The sequence below is a fragment of the Furipterus horrens genome, unplaced genomic scaffold (genome assembly GCF_987537825.1).
Source record: "Furipterus horrens unplaced genomic scaffold, mFurHor1.1.pri manual_scaffold_3, whole genome shotgun sequence".
In the NCBI taxonomy this organism is placed as follows: Eukaryota; Metazoa; Chordata; class Mammalia; order Chiroptera; family Furipteridae; genus Furipterus; species Furipterus horrens.
Window position 1 is genome coordinate 172,828,768 of NW_028327173.1, and position 18,936 is coordinate 172,847,703.

At 39.2% G+C, this 18,936-nt stretch overlaps 1 protein-coding gene across 4 annotated transcripts in view; it reads left to right on the forward strand.

The window, feature by feature from the left end:
• FRMD6 (FERM domain containing 6) overlaps nt 1-16,603 on the forward strand; it is a 65,440-nt gene extending 48,837 nt beyond the window's left edge. For 3 of the 4 annotated variants that reach the window (XM_090270870.1, XM_090270871.1, XM_090270872.1), the window contains exons 8-12: nt 2,099-2,164; nt 2,983-3,051; nt 5,608-5,782; nt 9,889-10,224; nt 11,343-11,515. In XM_090270870.1, coding sequence (XP_090126996.1) covers nt 2,099-2,164; nt 2,983-3,051; nt 5,608-5,782; nt 9,889-10,224; nt 11,343-11,500 — 804 coding nt within the window. In that variant the 3' untranslated portion in view covers nt 11,501-11,515. Of the gene's footprint in view, nt 1-2,098; nt 2,165-2,982; nt 3,052-5,607; nt 5,783-9,888; nt 10,225-11,342; nt 11,516-13,824; nt 13,917-15,885 lie in introns of those variants that run through there. The other variant, XM_090270873.1, reaches the window with a different exon arrangement.
• The last annotated feature ends 2,333 nt before the right edge of the window (nt 16,604-18,936 follow it).

Genomic DNA, 18,936 nt, shown 5'->3' on the forward strand with positions numbered 1-18,936 from the left:
TTTTTTCTCTCTTCCATGCCCAAGGGATGCATTGTTGATGCTTTGTTATCCTTGAAAGGCATAACTGAATTCCATAAAATCTTTTTGGCTAAATTCCTAAAGAATTGAGTTGGTATTTTTTCCCTTAGGACATTTTATTGGTGACACTTAATTTATAGGAAAAAATGCAAATAAATAACATTTTTGACAATTAGTTTAAATTTTAAAATGTATTAGAACTATTAATGATGCATTGAAAAGAGTGTGGCTTTGGAATCAGATATCAATTAGAAACTCTATATTACCACTGATTATTACTGGGGTCCTAAGCAAATATAACTATAATCCTAGGCCATCTATTAAGTGGGAATGATTCCATACATTTCCAAGGCTGAGAAAATTCTATGAGATAATCTGAAATAACCAGGAGCCTGGTACATTAGTGATTCTTATAAGAAAATCTCGTATTTTAAAACATTCTATTAAGAATCATTTAATAAAGTAGATATCCTTCAATTTATCTTTCATGTGAAAATTAATCTTTCAAACTTACTTAAAATGTGATACTTCTACTTGCTAGAGAAAATTACTCTTGTCTTCTTAAAAAGAGATGATTAATAATAATGTAACTGAGTGAAGTGGGGAAATAGATATTGTTAACTCATGGGCAGAGTTTTCATTCTTTGGAGAAGTCAAGGGACAGCCACTAAAACTAGTTCATTTAAGGCCTGGTTATAAGATGAAAATAAGGTAGATGGAGGACAGGAAACTTATGAAAAAACACTCTGTGCCCCTTTCCCAGTACTGCACGCCTCATACACGCACACCAGCATTTTTATGAGCACAGTCTCATTTCAGGAAGCAATCATAACAGCCTTGAAGGGGTAATTGGCCTAAACTCATAGTGATGGATGGGTTTCTCTTACTATATGTGCCTTTCTTGATGTAAAAATATATTGGTTGGAAAAAGAAGCCCCCAAAGTAAAAACAGGCTATATCTTCTCTTTTCTCTGTCTGGTGAGGAAGCATTTTCCAAAAATATTTCTTACCATGTTCATGGGAAAACTGGCACCAAACATAATAAAGACCTATACGTATTCATTTGTTGTTTTTACTGAGGGAAATCATAGCAAAAAATAGTTACGTAGTAATTTTATGTATCTTTTATTTTAAACTTATGTTTTATATCCACTTATTATAGATAAGCACTTAAAAGAACAAATTTCTGAGTACATTCTTAATTGCCAGATCTTTTTCCTTATATAGTTGTACTTTATTTTTTACAATTTACATGTATATCATTTTGGCAAGTAATAATTGAACATTTTAAAAATAAGTAGTTTTTAAAAAACTAACTGAATATAAAACTATTACAGCTTTATTATCTGTCCTCATAGGAGACCCTTAAATATTTAGCTTGCCTCTAATTTTAGCTTCTAAGCTGGAAGGTTTACCCAGTTTGAAACATATGAAGTCTAGTGCATCTCAGAATTTAACTGTGACATTAGATTTAAGATTCTAACATCTAAGAAAAGATTAAATATAAAATGGAAATATAAGATAAAAAGAAATGATGCAAAAGCTGCAAAAAAGGCTTATTTACTAGAGTTATCAAAAACATAAGTATTTAGAATATTCTCAGATATGAAAATATATTTAACATAGTGAAAACACTAATGCTTTTAAAAATCAAGGATTAAAAAATATAGAATATACTGTTCTTAATTTACCATGTGCTTATGATTTTCTTTTACCTTTTTTTTTTAAAGGTTTTATTTATTTATTTTTAGAGAGAAGGGAAGGGAAGGAGAAAGAGAGAAACATCAATGTGTGGTTGCCTCTTGCTCACCCACAACTGGAGACCTGGTCTGCAACCCAGTCATGTGCCCTGACTGGGAATCGAACCAGTGATCCTTTGGTTCGCAGGCTGGCACTCAATCCATTGAGCCACACCAGCCAGGGCTGCTTATGATTTTCTTAAAGCTTGTTGAAAACTAGGGATGCAAAAGACAAAGTTATTTCAGCTCAAAAACTTTGCAGTTCTATAATTTCTCTCTCTTTTTGGTGCTAAATTGTTTATTATTGAAGAAAAATATACTTTTTAATAAAATTCCTACAGGATAAAAGGGAAATTGAAGCCTCTCTGACCCTTGGATTGACCATGCGGGGAATACAGATTTTCCAGGTTAGTAAATGAGGAAAAAAAGTGTCAAATAGTATCTACTCTGTCTTAATTGACAGTGTGCCTGTGTGGTCCTGTGATAGGTTCACTGGTCCATTTGTGGCCATGGATTGTTCATGACTTCCTGTTTGTCTGCCACAGATGTGGATGACGTGGGACAGGCAAAAGTGATGCAGTCTAAACCTTGTTAGTAATAAATCCTCTAGAACAGAAAGCAAAAAGCCAAAGATTGGCCCACTTTATCACTGATAGATATCCAGATATTTTGTCTGTGACTTAAAGTATACTCTTATCCTGGAGCTTTTATAACTGTGTAAAGAGGACATTAATACAGTACCTGACCAGATGCTTTAATTTCCATTATACTTTTTTGATAAAGCTTGTCCCTTGAATAAGTAGGTGGGATGGTGCTGTCCTACAGCCATCAACAATGGGGATAAAAAACCTCTCTCTGTGAGCCTAGGAGACTATAAAGGTATCTTATATTTGATGTAAACAAAATATCCAGTTATGAAAGTCTGAGTACCTTACCTCATCTCTTGAATGCCTCAGTCTTTTGAACTTTTATTTAAAGTTAAGGGATTGGCCTAAAGAGAAAAGATTGCCTTAAACTAGCCAGTTAACGCAGTCACTCATGAACCAGAAGCTACAGAATTGTATCACTAATCTTTTAATTACTGTCTGCACATCTCCAAAGAGAGCTGAGGGCCTCTTTCAGATTTTAATTAATGTATTTTAGTTTTCTGGGAGATAAATTAGAGCCATTTTAGTGTCTGTCAGTTTCATCAGTAACTCTATATGCATTATAATTCTTTCCACAGAACTTAGATGAAGAGAAACAATTACTTTATGATTTCCCCTGGACAAATGTTGGGAAGTTGGTGTTTGTGGTAAGTTTAAAATAACTAAGATAAATTACTTGTTTGTTTTTGTGGATTTTTTTTTTGTTGTTATTTGTTTTTTAAAACAATATTGTCCCAGGCACAAAAGTTAATGCTTTTTAAAAGTTGACAATGAAGATAGCTTTCTTATATTCTTTTGCATGTGCTACAGTTCTTGTCACTCATCAGCGGTGAACCTAAAATGAAAGGGTCTTAAAACAAAACAAATGACTGATTTTAATTTGTGTGCCTAGTCTTCACCACACTACCCTAAGGTATTCTACTTGCAGCAGAAATGTAGTGAGAGAAGTAAGTACCATGTGAGTTCATCACATAGAATCATTTTAAAAGCACACAACAGAGGGATTAGAAAACAGAAAACCCTAATAACAGGGTAAGCTAGTCTTAGTGTGGGACTAGCCAGTTCTTGCGGGAGTTACTTCATTTGCACAAGGAATAAAGAGTGATATAAAAAGATGTTTCTATTAATATCTGATTCATTTAAACTCATCATTATAAAGAAAGGTCTAGCATTCTTAACAAGGAAAATAATTTATTTTTAGAATATTGAGAATGGTATACTTTTTAGTTGGTTAGAGAAAATTCATGATTTTTCGTGCTCTTTCTTTATCCATTCTTAGTAGGGTTCAAAGAATTACAGTCAATAGTGTGTCTATTTAGTAGTCACCAAAATCCACAATTTGTTCAAAAATTATTGAAAAAATACACAAAGAAAGAAGGAAGATGAAGATTTGTACACATGGGCTTCTCTTCCATAAGGAAGATGGACTATATAAATAAAGGGCTAAATTGCCAAATTGCATTTGGGTACTAATTCCACATTGCTTGGTGAGTCAGAAGACTGGTTCCTGACTTTACATTACTTTAATTACTTGGGCACAACTCAATCTGATTTCACTTTCCTTGTCATTAAGTGGGGCCTGACCTGCCTCCTCTCATGGGCTCTCTTTTGATCCAACTCTTTGCGAAAGGATCTGAGCTGTTTGAAAAAGAGCAAATTATTACCATACTTGTCCCTTTCATGTCCCAAATTAAGTAGTAATAAAATGCATTTATGAAATTGAGTGTTTTGCAGGTCCTGGACTCAGTGGTTGCCATCAGACTGAAATGAGGGGCTTTTTGAAGATACAGAGTTTTGTGCCTCATCCTCCTCTCCTAGAGATTTTAGATTCAGTGGCTGTGGGCTGGAGAGCAGGAATTACTTTGACAGACTTCTCAGACGAGTCTTCTCACAGCCAGCCTCAGCCTTGACCTTGAGCAAACTACTTAACTCCTGTGTGCCTTCGTTCCTTTGCTTAAAAATGGGGATAATTCGCTCTCCCCCATGGATTTACTGTGAGGGTTAATGAGTTAATATCTGCTTAGTGCACATTTAAGTATCAGTTGTTACCATTCTAGCATTGGGATCCGCTGGTGTGTTTTTTTTGTGTGTGGTTTTTCTTTTAAGACCAGAGCTGAGAAATTCCATCCCTGTCTGAGTTACACAAACCCATATTGCTTTCTACTGACTCCAAGTTAGAATATGCCTCTCTTTGCTTTCCTTCTCACCTCTGGCTGAGAATCATTGTGTCTGGAATATTCCTTTTTGTAGTTCTGCTGCCCTATTCATTAATGGGAAAGTGGAAGTAATGCATAATATTCCATAACTGTAAGGATCTCTGCCAGACTCTCACCTTCAACTTTGAACTTTGTTAATAATCCTTGACTTAAAGAATGAGATAGAGACTTACACTGCTTCTATCACTTCTCTTTCCTGTCCCATTCCTCCTGCTATCTGTTTAGCTCCCAGCTCCCTTTTTTATTCAGCTAGAGTTTTATATGTTTCACTAAACCTTAAGTAGGTATCCGGTATTTTTCACTATCATAATGCTATTTATTTTCTTCCCCGAATTTATCACAAACTATAATTATTCACTGTGTTAATTTACCATCTGTCCCACTAGAACACATCTCCGAGAGCTTTGGGGCCTTGTCTGTCCTGTTCACTGCTCTTTTCTCAGCGTCTAGCACAGTGTCTGGTACACGGCTAGTGTTTGACAAGTATCTGAATGCCTTACATTTCTAGAATTTGTTTGCTGGCTTAAGGTGTTGGGGTTGGATTTGAGGGTGCTGTCATAATGGGCCCCTCTCCATTATATACAGTAAATTGCCCAGAAGACCCTTGCTAGACACCTTCCTGAATTTTTGGTAATTCTCTGTCTGTGGCGTAGTTGAAAGGGAACATAGTAATTTATGTCTCAGCACATTGTGATTGGAGCTTTATACAGTGAGTCCTCACTTAAAGTCATCAGTAGGCTCAGTGACTTTAAGCAAAACGCTGTAAACGCTGTATCATGAAACCTGTTTTACGTGGGCTAATTGATGTAAACAAGAGCTCAGTTCCTATAGCAGCTCATCAACATCATAACAAAACAATATTATTTGAGGACCAGCTGCACATCTATTTCTGAATCTGTAGTTTCCTTTACTAAATAGAAAATGAAGAGGACCTTGGCAAATCAGAGGCTTTTCTTCCTGAATCTGATTTATGCTTTCCCTCCACAGGGTAAGAAATTTGAGATCCTGCCAGATGGCTTGCCCTCAGCCAGGAAGCTCATATACTACACGGGATGCCCCATGCGCTCCAGACACCTCCTGCAACTGTTGAGCAACAGCCACCGCCTCTACATGAATCTACAGCCTGTCCTGCGCCACATCCGGAAGCTGGAGGAAAATGAAGGTACCGCAGGGTCTTAGATGAGGAAGCAGGTGATGCCCTTGGCACCTGCGACCCCTTACTCTGTAGCTGCCATGAACTGGGGCTTTGGGCTCCTGAAGAGTGGGCTTTGGGGATGAGTCCTCTCCAGGTTTAGTGCAGCATTCCTATTCACATCTCAGCTCTATTTCAGAAGTCAAGGGTAGCCTTGACCACGAGCCGTACCTGCCCCAAGTAGCTGAGGTTATCCCTGTCGTTTAGCTACCCCTTGAGTATAATCTCCTTAAATTATCCCACGCTTGGCTTGAAAATCCTTGTAAAAAGCCACCACATGAAGGTTTGGTCAAGGTTTATCTGCCCTCAGAGCTTTGTATATAGGCTGATCCACCTTGGTTCTGTTATCTGCGGGCCATCTGAAATTCCTTCCAATAAGGTGGGTCACAGAAATGTCTCTAGTCTCTTATTGACTGCAAGGAGGCCCCCAAGTCTGCCTTAGTGAGAATGACAGACAAAGAAGAGAGACTTTTTTATTTGAGGGTTTTATCAGCCAGTCCTTTGGGGACTATGCCAAGACACAGACTAGAACAGTCTATTTGGGGCCGCAGAATCTTGGACCCTGAAAAAGGGACACATGGAGAAGAAGAGGAAGGCAGAGATGGGACCTCTAATAGCCGGCATCAGCTTTACAATACTAATCACAAGGTTATTAGCCCTTTATCTTGAGTTATGGTACCCTGGGGTTTCTCCACTTACCCTCCAACTGCTGATCCCCAAAAATGCTACTTTGCAAATTTGCTTACTTTTAAAAGTCTTTAATTCGTTTTGCAAATTCATATTGTACTATTTCTTGGTAACTCGATTAGATTAGTAGATTTTAGGCATTTGACCATTAGGATACGGATTCATATTTTAGGTCCATGTCTGAAACAAATGTTGACCTCTCAGTCCCCACCTTTCCAAGAGAAACAAGGCAAATACCTGTTCTTTCTTAACAAGCAAAAAACCTTAATAGAGTTTTGCACATCTGATTGATATCTTTCAAAAGCTGTCTCTATCTAAATGAGACCCAGTTTGGAGATGTCATTCTAATTTAGGTGGTGATAAGAGCATGATTCATTTCCCACTGTCTGCCACCAAACTGTGTTTGTCTTTGGAGAAAATGAGAGAAATTGTCAGGTGTGTTGGCTTCCTCGCTGCCAGACTGCCAGTTCTTCCCTGTGATGACTCATTGGTGTAACAAGTATGTCTCTCTAATGCTGACATGGATATTAAGAAGAATTCACGTGGGACAGAGTGCCAGGGAAACTTGAGAGAATGGGTGGGTAGCTTATTTAGGTGCAGAGTCCACCATGTGCCAAGTCAGCCTCGTTCCTAACTGGTGCCTTGGGAAGTTCATTTATTCCATCAGCTCTCTGCCTGCAGCATTTTAGTAAATTCTTGTTTAGGTGACTTTAAGGGGAGCTTTTTAGAGCCTATAAGAATTAATGAACCATAAGGTCAAAGGTAAATTACAAAATGCATTTGGGGGCTTTCGTGTGTAGGGCAATGAAGGAATGAAAAATTATAAATTGAATTTTTTATTTGGGTAAATACAGATAAATTTGGAGGGAACGTGTTTTTTTTTTAGTTTGGTTTTTTTTTCCCCTTTCAAAGAAAACATACTTAATTTCTTCTACTTAGAGGTCCCTCCGGGTCTGAAGAAAACCTGAAATTAAGTTTCTCTGGAGCAGCCTTGGCCTGAATCCAGTTATCTCACCCACACTTAGGACTTTTTTTTTTTTTTTCTTTTTTAAAAAAGAAAGCCCTTTCTCAACATTGGCTCAGCAAAAAAGTAGCACAAGAAGAATCTTACCTTTCGTAAATAAATTTAGTTTAGAGTTATCTTGTCTGAAATACTTTTTTAGCATTTTATAGTAGAAAATGATCACAAGAGTTCTTCCACAGTATTTAGAAGAGAGGAAATACCTTTGTTAAAAAAAATTTTAACCCAAATTTATTCAGTAGCTGGAGCTTATTCTTAGGTCACATATCCAGAAGTCACGTTGACTACGTTATTCTAAAATAATGTATGGAAAACTTTGTGATCTCTGGGCTTTTACCACAGAGGGAATAAAAGAACACTGGCATGTTGGCCATCTGCAGCGCTGACACCAGTGATTGCTAGGAGATGACAGGTTGCATTTTGCATTTCTTGTACTTTTCTGAATTATTTCAGCAGTTCCCTCAGTTTGTAACTGAGTGGTGTGACCCTTCTTAAATGTTTGCAGAGGGTCTAAGTGACATAGTACTCATGGTGACGGGAACAGAATCCAGCCACGTGCAGCACCACAGCTGCGCTGACACCGCAGCAGGAAGTAGGCTTACACTGAGCTCCTCGCAGGAAGAGAGCAGACTGGCAAGTGCTTGTCTTCCCTCGCTGTATGAGAGAGTATGGGAGGACGAGGACTGGCCCCACCCCTAGCGGGAAGTTGGAATTAAAAGGACTGTTTGTAAAGATGTAGAAGAGCTTTTAAATTATTACATCTACAATTCCCAATTGTCTTAGAACTCCAACACCCTATAGTAATTTTGTCTTTTTTCTTTTTCTTTGTTTATTTTTTTCCCCTTCACTTGCCATTCTTCCAGGGGTCACAGGTATATCTATTATTTGAAACTACAGTAAGTAAAAACTGTATGAGAATTTTATAAATGCTTTTAGCTCTCATCTTCATCTCAACCCCTGTTGCCTTCAGAAAATGGGCATCATTATAACCCAGTCTAGCCCTACAAGATGGGTGGATGCCCTTTAGTCTCAGTGGTGTATGTATTGGGCTGTGATGTCCAGTTCCAGTTGGCTTTCTCTGTGGCTACATGTACACCTCTGTGTTTAGCCTGATTCCTTAGAGTTGGCATGAATGGGCCGGAGCCCAGAAATGTACCCCTAGCCCGCTCTGAGCATGTTTTCTACTGTGTTCCCTGGAAAATATAGCTTCTCTTTCTGCTGATGCTCATTCCCTCTCTGGGGGGCCTGTGGCGATTGCACTTCAGAGCTGGATTCCCGCATCAGGAGTGCAAGTGTCTTTACTTAACGAAGAAACAAGGCAGTTAAATCCGTTTTCAGCCCCCTAAGAATCTAATGAGGTCTACTAGTTAGCAGTTTCTGAGATAATGTCAACTTAACATTCCCCAAGTGCACTTTCCATTTTTAGCATTGTTCTGTGTTATTTTTCATCAGTATTAAAAATGTGAGAAAGCTAAACTATTTTTTTTTTAATTTCTGACATGAAGCACACAAAATGGTATTTTTGTGTCAGTTGTACACCTGCACCTCAGTTGTGACTTTGTGCCTTAATGTAATAATGGCTAGTAGCATTTGATAGAAGGAACTTTCCTATATTGTGTTTGCTTTAAAGAACAGCATTGGCATATCAAAGAATATTTTTACAAATCAGAGGCCACATGGCAAACCAGTAGTGATTACTGTTTTCTAAATAGAATGACAAAGCCTCACTAATTCAACCTGAATGGAGAAAAGCAATCTTTATTAATGTACATTTCAATATTAGAATTCTTTAAAGAAATTCTCAGAAGAATAGTTTTACCTTAAATTGCATTGGATAGTTAGAGCTAAGCAAATTGAACAAATGAACAAATAAAATGAATGGAAATTAGCATAATTATATTTATTAAGCAGTCTCCTATAGCAGGGCTTCTGAAATTATCTGTGGGAAGAACTAGGTTTTCAAAATTTCTAATTTTCTGTGGACTGATACTTTTGCAAAATACAGAATCCCATTAATGGCTGTGATGACAATGTCGCATTGCTCTAAAACTTTCTAAATGTTTATTCTCAATTACTAAGCTATGTCACTGTGGACCAATAACATTACTGACAAGAGGTGGTCAGTCAGGCAGCACTCTTCAATACTCTTTGAAGCTTTAAAACTTTAAGTAGTTTAAGCAGTCCCCTCAAATGTGTTGTCCTGGTTTTTATTCATTGCAATGTTCTTAAGTGGAGAGCCTACTTTCGAGACAATAGATTCCGAGTGTGAAATTATACTTGTTCTTGGCCTGATGAGTCACTTAAGTTCACCAATCGTTCCTTCTGTCTTGGTCGAATATAATGACGAGCTGTGTTCCTTACCACACAGAGAAGAAGCAGTACCGGGAATCTTACATCAGCGACAACCTGGACCTCGACATGGACCAGCTGGAAAAGCGGTCCCGGGCCAGTGGGAGCAGCGCAGGCAGCACGAAGCATAAGCGCCTGTCTCGTCACTCCACCGCCAGCCACAGCAGTTCCCACACCTCGGGCATCGAGGCGGACACCAAGCCCCGGGACACGGGGCCAGAGGACAGCTACTCCAGCAGTGCCATCCACCGCAAGCTGAAGACCTGCAGCTCAATGACCAGCCACGGCAGCTCCCACACCTCAGGGGTAGAGAGCGGCGGCAAGGACCGGCTGGAGGAGGACTCGCAGGACGATGGTAGCCTCTCTCCCGGCCCTCCAAGCTTACCGTGCTGAATTGTCCTCGCTGGCTCTCTTCTTTTTCTCTCCTAGTTTTTTTCAAGTAGTAGTTCTATAGAATTGATGGCTGGAGGACAACTAAGAAGTAACAATAGAGAAAGAGTTTTCTCACCATCATCCCCAGTGACTTGGTTGAGTTATTTGTGTTTGACAGTGAACAAAATATCCCTCCAGTCATGATCCTTTGCCACCACAGGGCTGGATGGTTGTGGATTCTAAGTTTTAGTGGCTTATGTAAAGTGAGTAGAAGTGAGTCCTGCAGCCCTTGGGTCCTCATCTCTGATTTCCAGATGAAATATGCATTGCTTAGGACACAGACTGGATTCAATGATAGTGGCATAAATGTCTACCAAAAAAAAAAAAAGAGAGAAAAAATATTTGAACCCAGGTCATTTGATTAATTAGGATTTATTAAGTACTTACATAGCCAGAATGCTAGGGAGTGTAAAGGAAACAGCACCTGGCTGCCTAACGCTATGTTGAGGAAGTAAGATGAGACCTACAGGCTATATCAGCCAAACTTAGCATTTGTGTACATCGTTTTTTTGTTATTTTTCTGTCTCAAACAATTGCTGTAGCATTCAGGTTTGGGGAAGAAAATACTCACTCCATTAGGGAAGACTGCAGAACATGTATTTGGTTACTATTGAATTCAGGTGGACCTCAAGTTGAGTCACTAAACACCCTGAGAGTGGGCAGCTGTGGGCAGTGGGGAACCTCATGAACTGCTCATTCTCTCTGTCAACAGCCTGCTCTGGCATTAGGAAAGTGACCCGTCAGCCTCAGTTGGCCCTGTCAGTGCAGCATGGCAGTAAAGCTTTTCTTCTTTCTTAAAGAGTAAACTATAATTGACAGTCAGATCGTGCCCTTAAGACTCGTAGATAACCAGCAATCCCATGAGAAAGAGAACAATGGCGTCTAATTGAGAATTGGCCCGAGAGTGGACTGTTGTAGAGTCTCATTAACCAATTTATTTTTAAATATGAATAATCACATAGCCTCCCTCAGAATGTGGCTATGAATTACGATGGCCATTTCCCCTTGTGTCACTAAATGTCTTTTTCTTTTCTGTGTCAGAAATAGAGATGTTGGTGGATGACCCCAGGGACCTGGAGCAAATGAACGACGAGTCCCTGGAAGTCAGCCCAGACATGTGCATCTACATCACGGAGGACATGCTCCTGTCGCGGAAGCTGAATGGACACTCCGGTGAGCTTGCGGGACGTTCTCCTTAGCTAGTGGACTGTCCTGGACTGAGACACAGGTGGAACTGGATCAGAGACAGGACTGGAAGTGGAGCCTTTCCATGTCAGGGAAAGGGAAGGAGAGGAACTCCAAGGACTGGAAAGTGGCATCTTCTACCTCTTGCTCTGCACAGAGTTCTAAAATAGGGTTTTTTTTTCCTCTCTCTTTTAAATGATAATCAGAAAATCATATAACACATCTGGAAGAGTCCTCAGCGACCCTTTAGACCAGCCTCCTCCTTTTTATAGATGAGAAAACCTGTAGATTAGAGAGGACAAAGGCCACATGGCTAGAAAGAGGAGTTGGGTCTCCAGCTCTGTTTTGTTTCCCCCCAGGATGTTATACTAGGTACAGGAATCTGGAGGAAAATGTCTCAAAAAAAGATTGACATAAAAAGGCACTTTTAAAGTCCATGTTTGATGAATTCTTCTAGAAAACATGCATTCACCATAACCCTACTATAGGATTCTATAATATTACATAATACATATTTCTGTCAAATGAAAGAAGATATCTTAGAAATAGGAGCAGTATGAATTTTGTTTTTAAACCTCCATTACTGCTGTTTTTGTCACATGCCACAAATTAATTTCTATTCAGACAAATTGTCTTAGGGACCAGCACTGTCGGAGGGCCTCGGTGCTCATTGTTAGGCTCCTCAAAGCTTTGGTTGCATGAGAGACCCTGTTAGGACTGGAGTGACTGCCATCGCCCTGCCAGACCCAGAGGCCCTGAGGCTCAGCCTCTCCATGCACAAGGGCGGGGAGTCAGAGGTGAATAAGGCCAACACTCTGTCCCCACCCTCCTGGCACTTACTCTGCCAGCGCACAAGGAGCCTTTTATTACAGAATTCCATCTGCTAGCCTAGCAGAACCTTGGCCTTCAGCTGCTCCACTAGGAACAGACCTGCCAGGGGTTGCAGAGAATCCTTCTGCCTGACCATCAAAGATTCAGCAGGCTGGTTGCCCTAGGACACTTGGAGTTCCTACACCCAACTTTCCCCCTTTTTTGCCTGTGTGCTTTATTGTATTGAATTTTTCCTTACAAATGTATTTCAATATATATTAAATATAAATTTCTAATTATACACACATTATAGGTGCACAGATAGCACCCTCTTGCTCCTATGTATGTGTGTGTGTGCCTAAAACAATGTCCACGAAAATGCCTGTGGGAAGGGGGTAAAAGGGAAGCATTTAACACAAAAAGTCATTTCTACAGGTTACTAACAGTGTCTGAATAAAAATCACATGACAGTTTTTTTGTTTTGTTTTTTAAATAAGGTGGTAAGGTGCTTAAGCCATTTGCCCTTAAGGATCCGGGTCTTGATTTACTCACTTGCTTCATTTATTTGCAAGATCTTCCCTTATGTCTCCAGTTCTTGTTGGCAATTTTACCTTCTGAAGCATTTTGGGGGGATGCTTCCCTCACATGCCACAGTCTCATAAGGAAGCGTCAGCCCCAGATTTATTTCTAAATATTAGCAGGTTGCCACTGAGCGCTGGGATGATTGGGACCCTGTTGCTCTTAGGGATCTAACATTGAATTTCCACTGTGGCCTCCCAGTTTGGTCTCTGACCAGTGAGTGGGACTAGCTGCAGGAGGGATGGGCCACCATGTCCCCGTCGGCCCAGAAGAGCTCCCATGAACTAAGCATGTTCCACGCACAGGCTCTGTGCCTCACGCTTTTCATGCATGTGCTCTTTAATTGTCATAAGCTCACTGACAGGTGCTGTTATCAACCCCCTTTTATAAGAGGAGGAGACGGAAACAGAGGGTGGTTAAGTAACTGGGCAGCACACACAGCTAATTACTTGTTTGGGCCGAGTTCCAACCCAGATCTGTGTGACGCCAGAGGCCTCACACTTACCTGCTGCACATCCACGTGGAACCGGACCTAGAGAGCCACGTCACTGTTCCAGTGGGTTCAATTCAAAGTCCCTGCTATGTGGAAAGTGGGAAAATTTAGGAGCTATCATCAAGAGACTGCTTTACACCTATGGCCTTCGTTTTTACTACTAGCTTCATTGTAAATAGCTTAATTAGAAGATTACTTTAGAAAATTGAGGCTCTCCTTTCTATACTCAGACCCCACCTTCATTTCACCCCACCCCCCACCCCCGCCTTTTTTTAGTGTAAGATACGAGATAAAATGTGTTCCATTCTGGTTTTCTACCCCCAGAGTCACAGTGAGATTTTCCAATAATGGTTAATATTGGATCTTTTATTTTTAATAGTAGTAGATATGTGGTGAGAGGTATGAATAATTTGAAGTCTTCACTTTTTTTTTTTTTTTTTTTTCTGTTTTATTTAGGGTTGATTGTGAAAGAAATAGGTTCTTCCACCTCCAGCTCCTCAGAAACAGTTGTAAAACTTCGTGGCCAGAGTACCGATTCTCTTCCGCAGGTATGAAAGGAATTGAACATTTTAAAAAGGAACTTAACATTTATATTTATATAAAGAGATGAAAATTAAAAATCCTGAGGAAATGATTCTTATGTAGGTAATGTAATCCACCTACATTATAGTTTTATTCTGAACCTACTTCCATTCTGTTTGCTAGTTCTATTTATCTTCCAGTTGATTTTGTTTCTGGATAAATTATGTACTTAGTTTTACACTTTATGTAGGTGGGAAGCCTCCGATGTTCAGACTTGAGGTTGACTCTGTGAGTGTGTGTGTGTGTGTGTGTGTATGTTGATGGACCACAGCTAGCCTGGTGTGCTGTGGCGGAAGGCTCTCCACACTGTGATTCTCCATTCAGGGTAAATTTTCAAAGTATACTAAGGGAGAGTATTTGATAACCTGTGTGCACTAGTTAGGCTGTTAAATGTCAAAGATATAGATAAATGAACATACTCTAACACTCATGGCTGCAGCGTTTGGATATAGTGTACAACTTGTATTTGCCTCTATTTTTTGAGTACCCCCCGCCATGTGCTTTTTCTTGGGCTCTCTGTCTCCCTTTTTTCTTCTGTGTGTTTCTTTTATTTCTCTTTTCTCTCTTACACTCTGGCAGTCTTTGCCTACTACGTTTTTCTCCCTTTTCTCCCATTTGCCCTTTTTTCCTCTTTCTTCCATTTAAGTGGTCATAATGTGAAATGACATTTTATTAAATATTGTCTGAAAACTCCAGGGAATGATTTTTAAGGCTGTGTGTGTAGCATGATGATTAGGTGGATGAGCTCCAGGGTCAAACTGGCTGGGTTTGCCCCCCTCCCTGCTGGGCCACTAAGCATTGGCTCTTCTTGTACATAAATGTTTGTGGGTCACAGCCGAGGACCAGAGTCCTCACCTACAAAATGGGAGAGCACCCATGTGCCTGCCTTGAGGGTTTGTAGTGATGACCTAATGAGTTCTCTCTGAAAAACCACATCAGCACCTGGGAAGACGACATCAGTACAAGAGGTTGTCATCTTCACAGAGTGCTCAGATATGACACTGCCCAGTAAAATATTGTTAGGCTCAGACCCTGTTCTCCCCGCCTGGTACTTTTGCCTCTTGATGTGATGTTCAGCAGCAAATATTAGAGATATACTGCCTCGTTTCCATAAATAACCCACTTAGTATCTTCTATTACTATAATTATCTGATCCACTTTTCAACCTATTTATATATGCTCAGCCAGTACCACCTCTTGGGATAATGAGTTCCAAAAGTCTGCTACCTGCTGTGCAAAGCGTTTGGCAGAACATGGCCTCTAGCAATATTCAAGAGCTGCCCTTAATCCTGGCACTTGCCTCCAACGTTCTCTACACCAAGAACCCTTCAGATCATTTTTCTACCCAAGAATTCTGGCTTTTGAAAAAATAGTTCTTCAGTCTGTGTTTCTTGAGTAATATTAGTTTGTATTCCCATTTTTTATTAACATAATAACAGACCTCAGCATGAAAGTGTTGGCCACACTGAATTGCCATATCCTACTAAAAAAAAAAAAAAAAAAAAACAAAGAAACAGTACCTATATAGTCTTATTTTAAGACAATTGCTTAATTTCTGAGATGCTGGAGATAGTTGGATTCCTGTTGCATTTGCTTCTCTGTGCCTTGGATTATTCATCTGTGAAATGGGAAATAGCACCAGCCTCATAGAACTAATAGGAAGATTAAATGTGCTGATAGCAATGTCGTGTGTTTGTATCGGGGCCAACCATACAATAAAGGCTCAATGAATATTAGCTGTTATTATCGTTATTGGCGGTGCTGATATTTTTCTTCTCAGTGGCCCAGGTACCTCAGATTGGAAACCTCTCTAACATACAGGGATTCCTTAACCCTTTATAAATTTTGCAGCCCTCTCTTTACGGGGCAAATATTGCTAGCCTTTCACTTTAGCCTATACTCTTGAAGTTGCTTCAGCCTTCCCTTGTTTTGCAGACCATATGTCGAAAACCAAAGACTTCCACCGATCGACATAGCTTGAGTCTTGATGACATCAGACTTTACCAGAAAGACTTCTTACGCATTGCCGGTCTGTGTCAGGACACCGCTCAGAGCTATACTTTCGGATGTGGCCATGAACTGGATGAGGAAGGCCTCTACTGCAACAGCTGTTTGGCTCAGCAGTGTGTCAACATCCAAGATGCTTTTCCAGTCAAAAGAACCAGTAAATACTTTTCTCTGGATCTCACTCATGATGAAGTTCCAGAGTTTGTTGTATAAAGTATTTCTGCGCGCAGCTATATGGCAGCCTGCTATTCGCCAGGGGCTGCAAAAGCCATGAGCTCTTTCTCATTTCTTGTGCCATATCTTCTTCACCCAAAACACAGCTCTTTCTTTATGATATTTGCGGCAGGAATAAAAGCCGTGGGACAGTTGCACTTTAAGTATTACACAGAGGTTAAAGAGAATGTAGAGCAAGACAAGTGCCTGGAAGTTCATGATCCTTTGGAAGGAATTGTGCTTTACTGGTTACTTAGCCTTTGGAATATTGAACCATGGTGTGTTTGCTCATTGTTTTGTTTTTTAGTTCAGTCACACATAACATCACATTTTGTCATCATGTGAACAATGTTGTTAATTTTTTTGCCTGTCCATTTTTTTCCTCCCTCCGTCCCTCATGAAATGTTCTTTTTTTGAGGGAGGAGAGAAAAAAGAATCTTCTTTTACTGGAGAGACATTGCCTAGTCCACAGCCATTGCCGCCTCACAGGGGCTGTCCCAGAGTGAACACTAACATAGCAGTCCGAGTCACGTGGTTCTAGCAAGCCAAAGAGATGTACTTAACAAAGTGCAGCCGGGGTCAGGAAGACGTGAAGTGAGCAATAACCAGAAGACTGCGTGTTGTGATTCCTCTGACTCCTCCACGCCCAGTGCCATGGCCTCCTCCTGCTCTTCCAGAAAGTTCTGGGGCTCAGTCAAGTTCCTCATCCAAGTGACAGATCAGTTGTATTCATGTCGTAATGTGTTCTGTGGAGTTTCCTACACTGGTTTCTGTTAAAACTACGAAAATGTCTTAGAAAATGTTTGTGCTTAGTGTTTTGTTTTGTTTTTAAATACATCAAGATCAAATTATGTTAATACTAGTTTCTGCTTAACCAAAAATACCCTAACTACATGCCTATGTTATTATACACATATAAATACATGAGTTTGTGTGTGTTTATATGTGTTTAAGCCTTCCATGACTATCTTGTATACATGGTCTTTCTTGTTTAGTATGGAAGATGCATAATTGAATGAATGATGCCTACAGACAATCAGTTGACATAGATAGTTAAAAATGACTATTTTCTCATGTGTCTTTTGCTGTGATTCTCAACCCTGGTTGCATAATAGAATTATTTTGGAGGTTTAAAAAAATCATGTATGGGTCCAACCTCCAATGAATTAAATTAGTCTTTTGTGGTGAGACTTAGGTGGACAATTACCCTACTTTTAAAATATACCAAACGGAGCTAATATGCAGCAGAGTTGAAAACCACTGATCAGGAAGCTGTCTTTTTATTAATTTTGAAGTAAAAGCATAGAGAAAATGTTAGTGTTTGAGAAAGGGCCATTTTTAAGATAGTTACTGCCACTACAGTTAGGCTATGTAATGAAACCAAGTCAGGAGAGTGAACTTGTTAACCTTCAGATGTACAAAAGCAATGTTGCTCACACTTCAAGAGAGTACTTTAGCACAATGTTTTTCTATGCGGTGTTTTTAATAATTTCATATTTAAAACATTTGTTTACCATATTTTGATATACCATTTTTCTACCTACCAGGTTTTATGAAAAAGAGCTATATATTATTTTCTAAAGAAACAATCATATTTTTATACAAAATTAAGTCTTCAGGTAACAAAGAAATAGAGTTAGGGTACAGCAGAACATGCCGTGTTACCCGTGGATGGGAGTCAGTATTATAAACACGTAGAGAACATGAACAAACTTTTCCCGTGCTGTCCCTTGCATGTCCCCACGCGGAGGTGGCAGGGCAGTGTGCACACAACAAGCCTGGTCAGATCAGTCTAACTTGACACTTTAAAAGGAAATAAGTTCTATAGAATTCTATTGTCATGAAATTATTTTACTTTTATTAAGTGTTTTGATAGAACCAAAGTTTCAGATATCAGAATGTATAAAAGTATCTCAGTCTCTGTATAAAATGATGAAGTATGAAAGGATCATCTAGTGACTGTCTTACCTAAGCGTCATTAAATAATCCACCATTCTTATAGATGCTTAAGGGACAAGTCCTGGCGAAGTCTGACTGTAAGTAACGAGCCCAAATCATAACCTGCCACATTTCCTTAGCTCTTAGTGTTTCTTGCAAATATCAAGGAAAAAAAATTTATTAACTAGGTAGCGCTTTATACTTTTATTTTTTCTCCACTTTAACCAGAATCAAGTCTTCAGGGTTTTGCCAGCACTGTTGGTGGTTTTGCACACCTTCTTTCTAATTGAATTGATGAATGGTCTTGTGGGTTTTCAAAAATGAACGTGCTAAGGACATTTTTTCTTTTTGATCCACTGTTTGCAGTAGAATTATATATATGTATATGTAAATCCATTTTGAATACATACATTTTTGTATTTGAAAATTGTTTTAAAAAATAAAAAGAAAAGTATAAAGCTGTTATTTATTCTGCATTTGTTAAGATCCATTGCTAGTTAGTATACCCATTGGGTATATATTGCTTCTACATTTGTATTTGCAACAGTGAGCTTTATATCTACATAAACTGTAAATAATCCTTTCTGTGAAAGGATCAGCATATCGGGATGATACCAAAAGTGTGTAAAAAAAAAAAACTTCATTATTTTGTAATTATTCTTATAGGCATTTCATGGCAAGATTAACAGTCAATAAAGTTACTTTTTATTTGTCTTTGAGTGTTGTTTGTTAGTTGAGTTCTCACATAAACAAAAACTGTTAAAGAATGAATGTTTTCTTTGTGCTCTTTCCTATACTAGAGCACATTAAAGGACAACCTACAGTTCC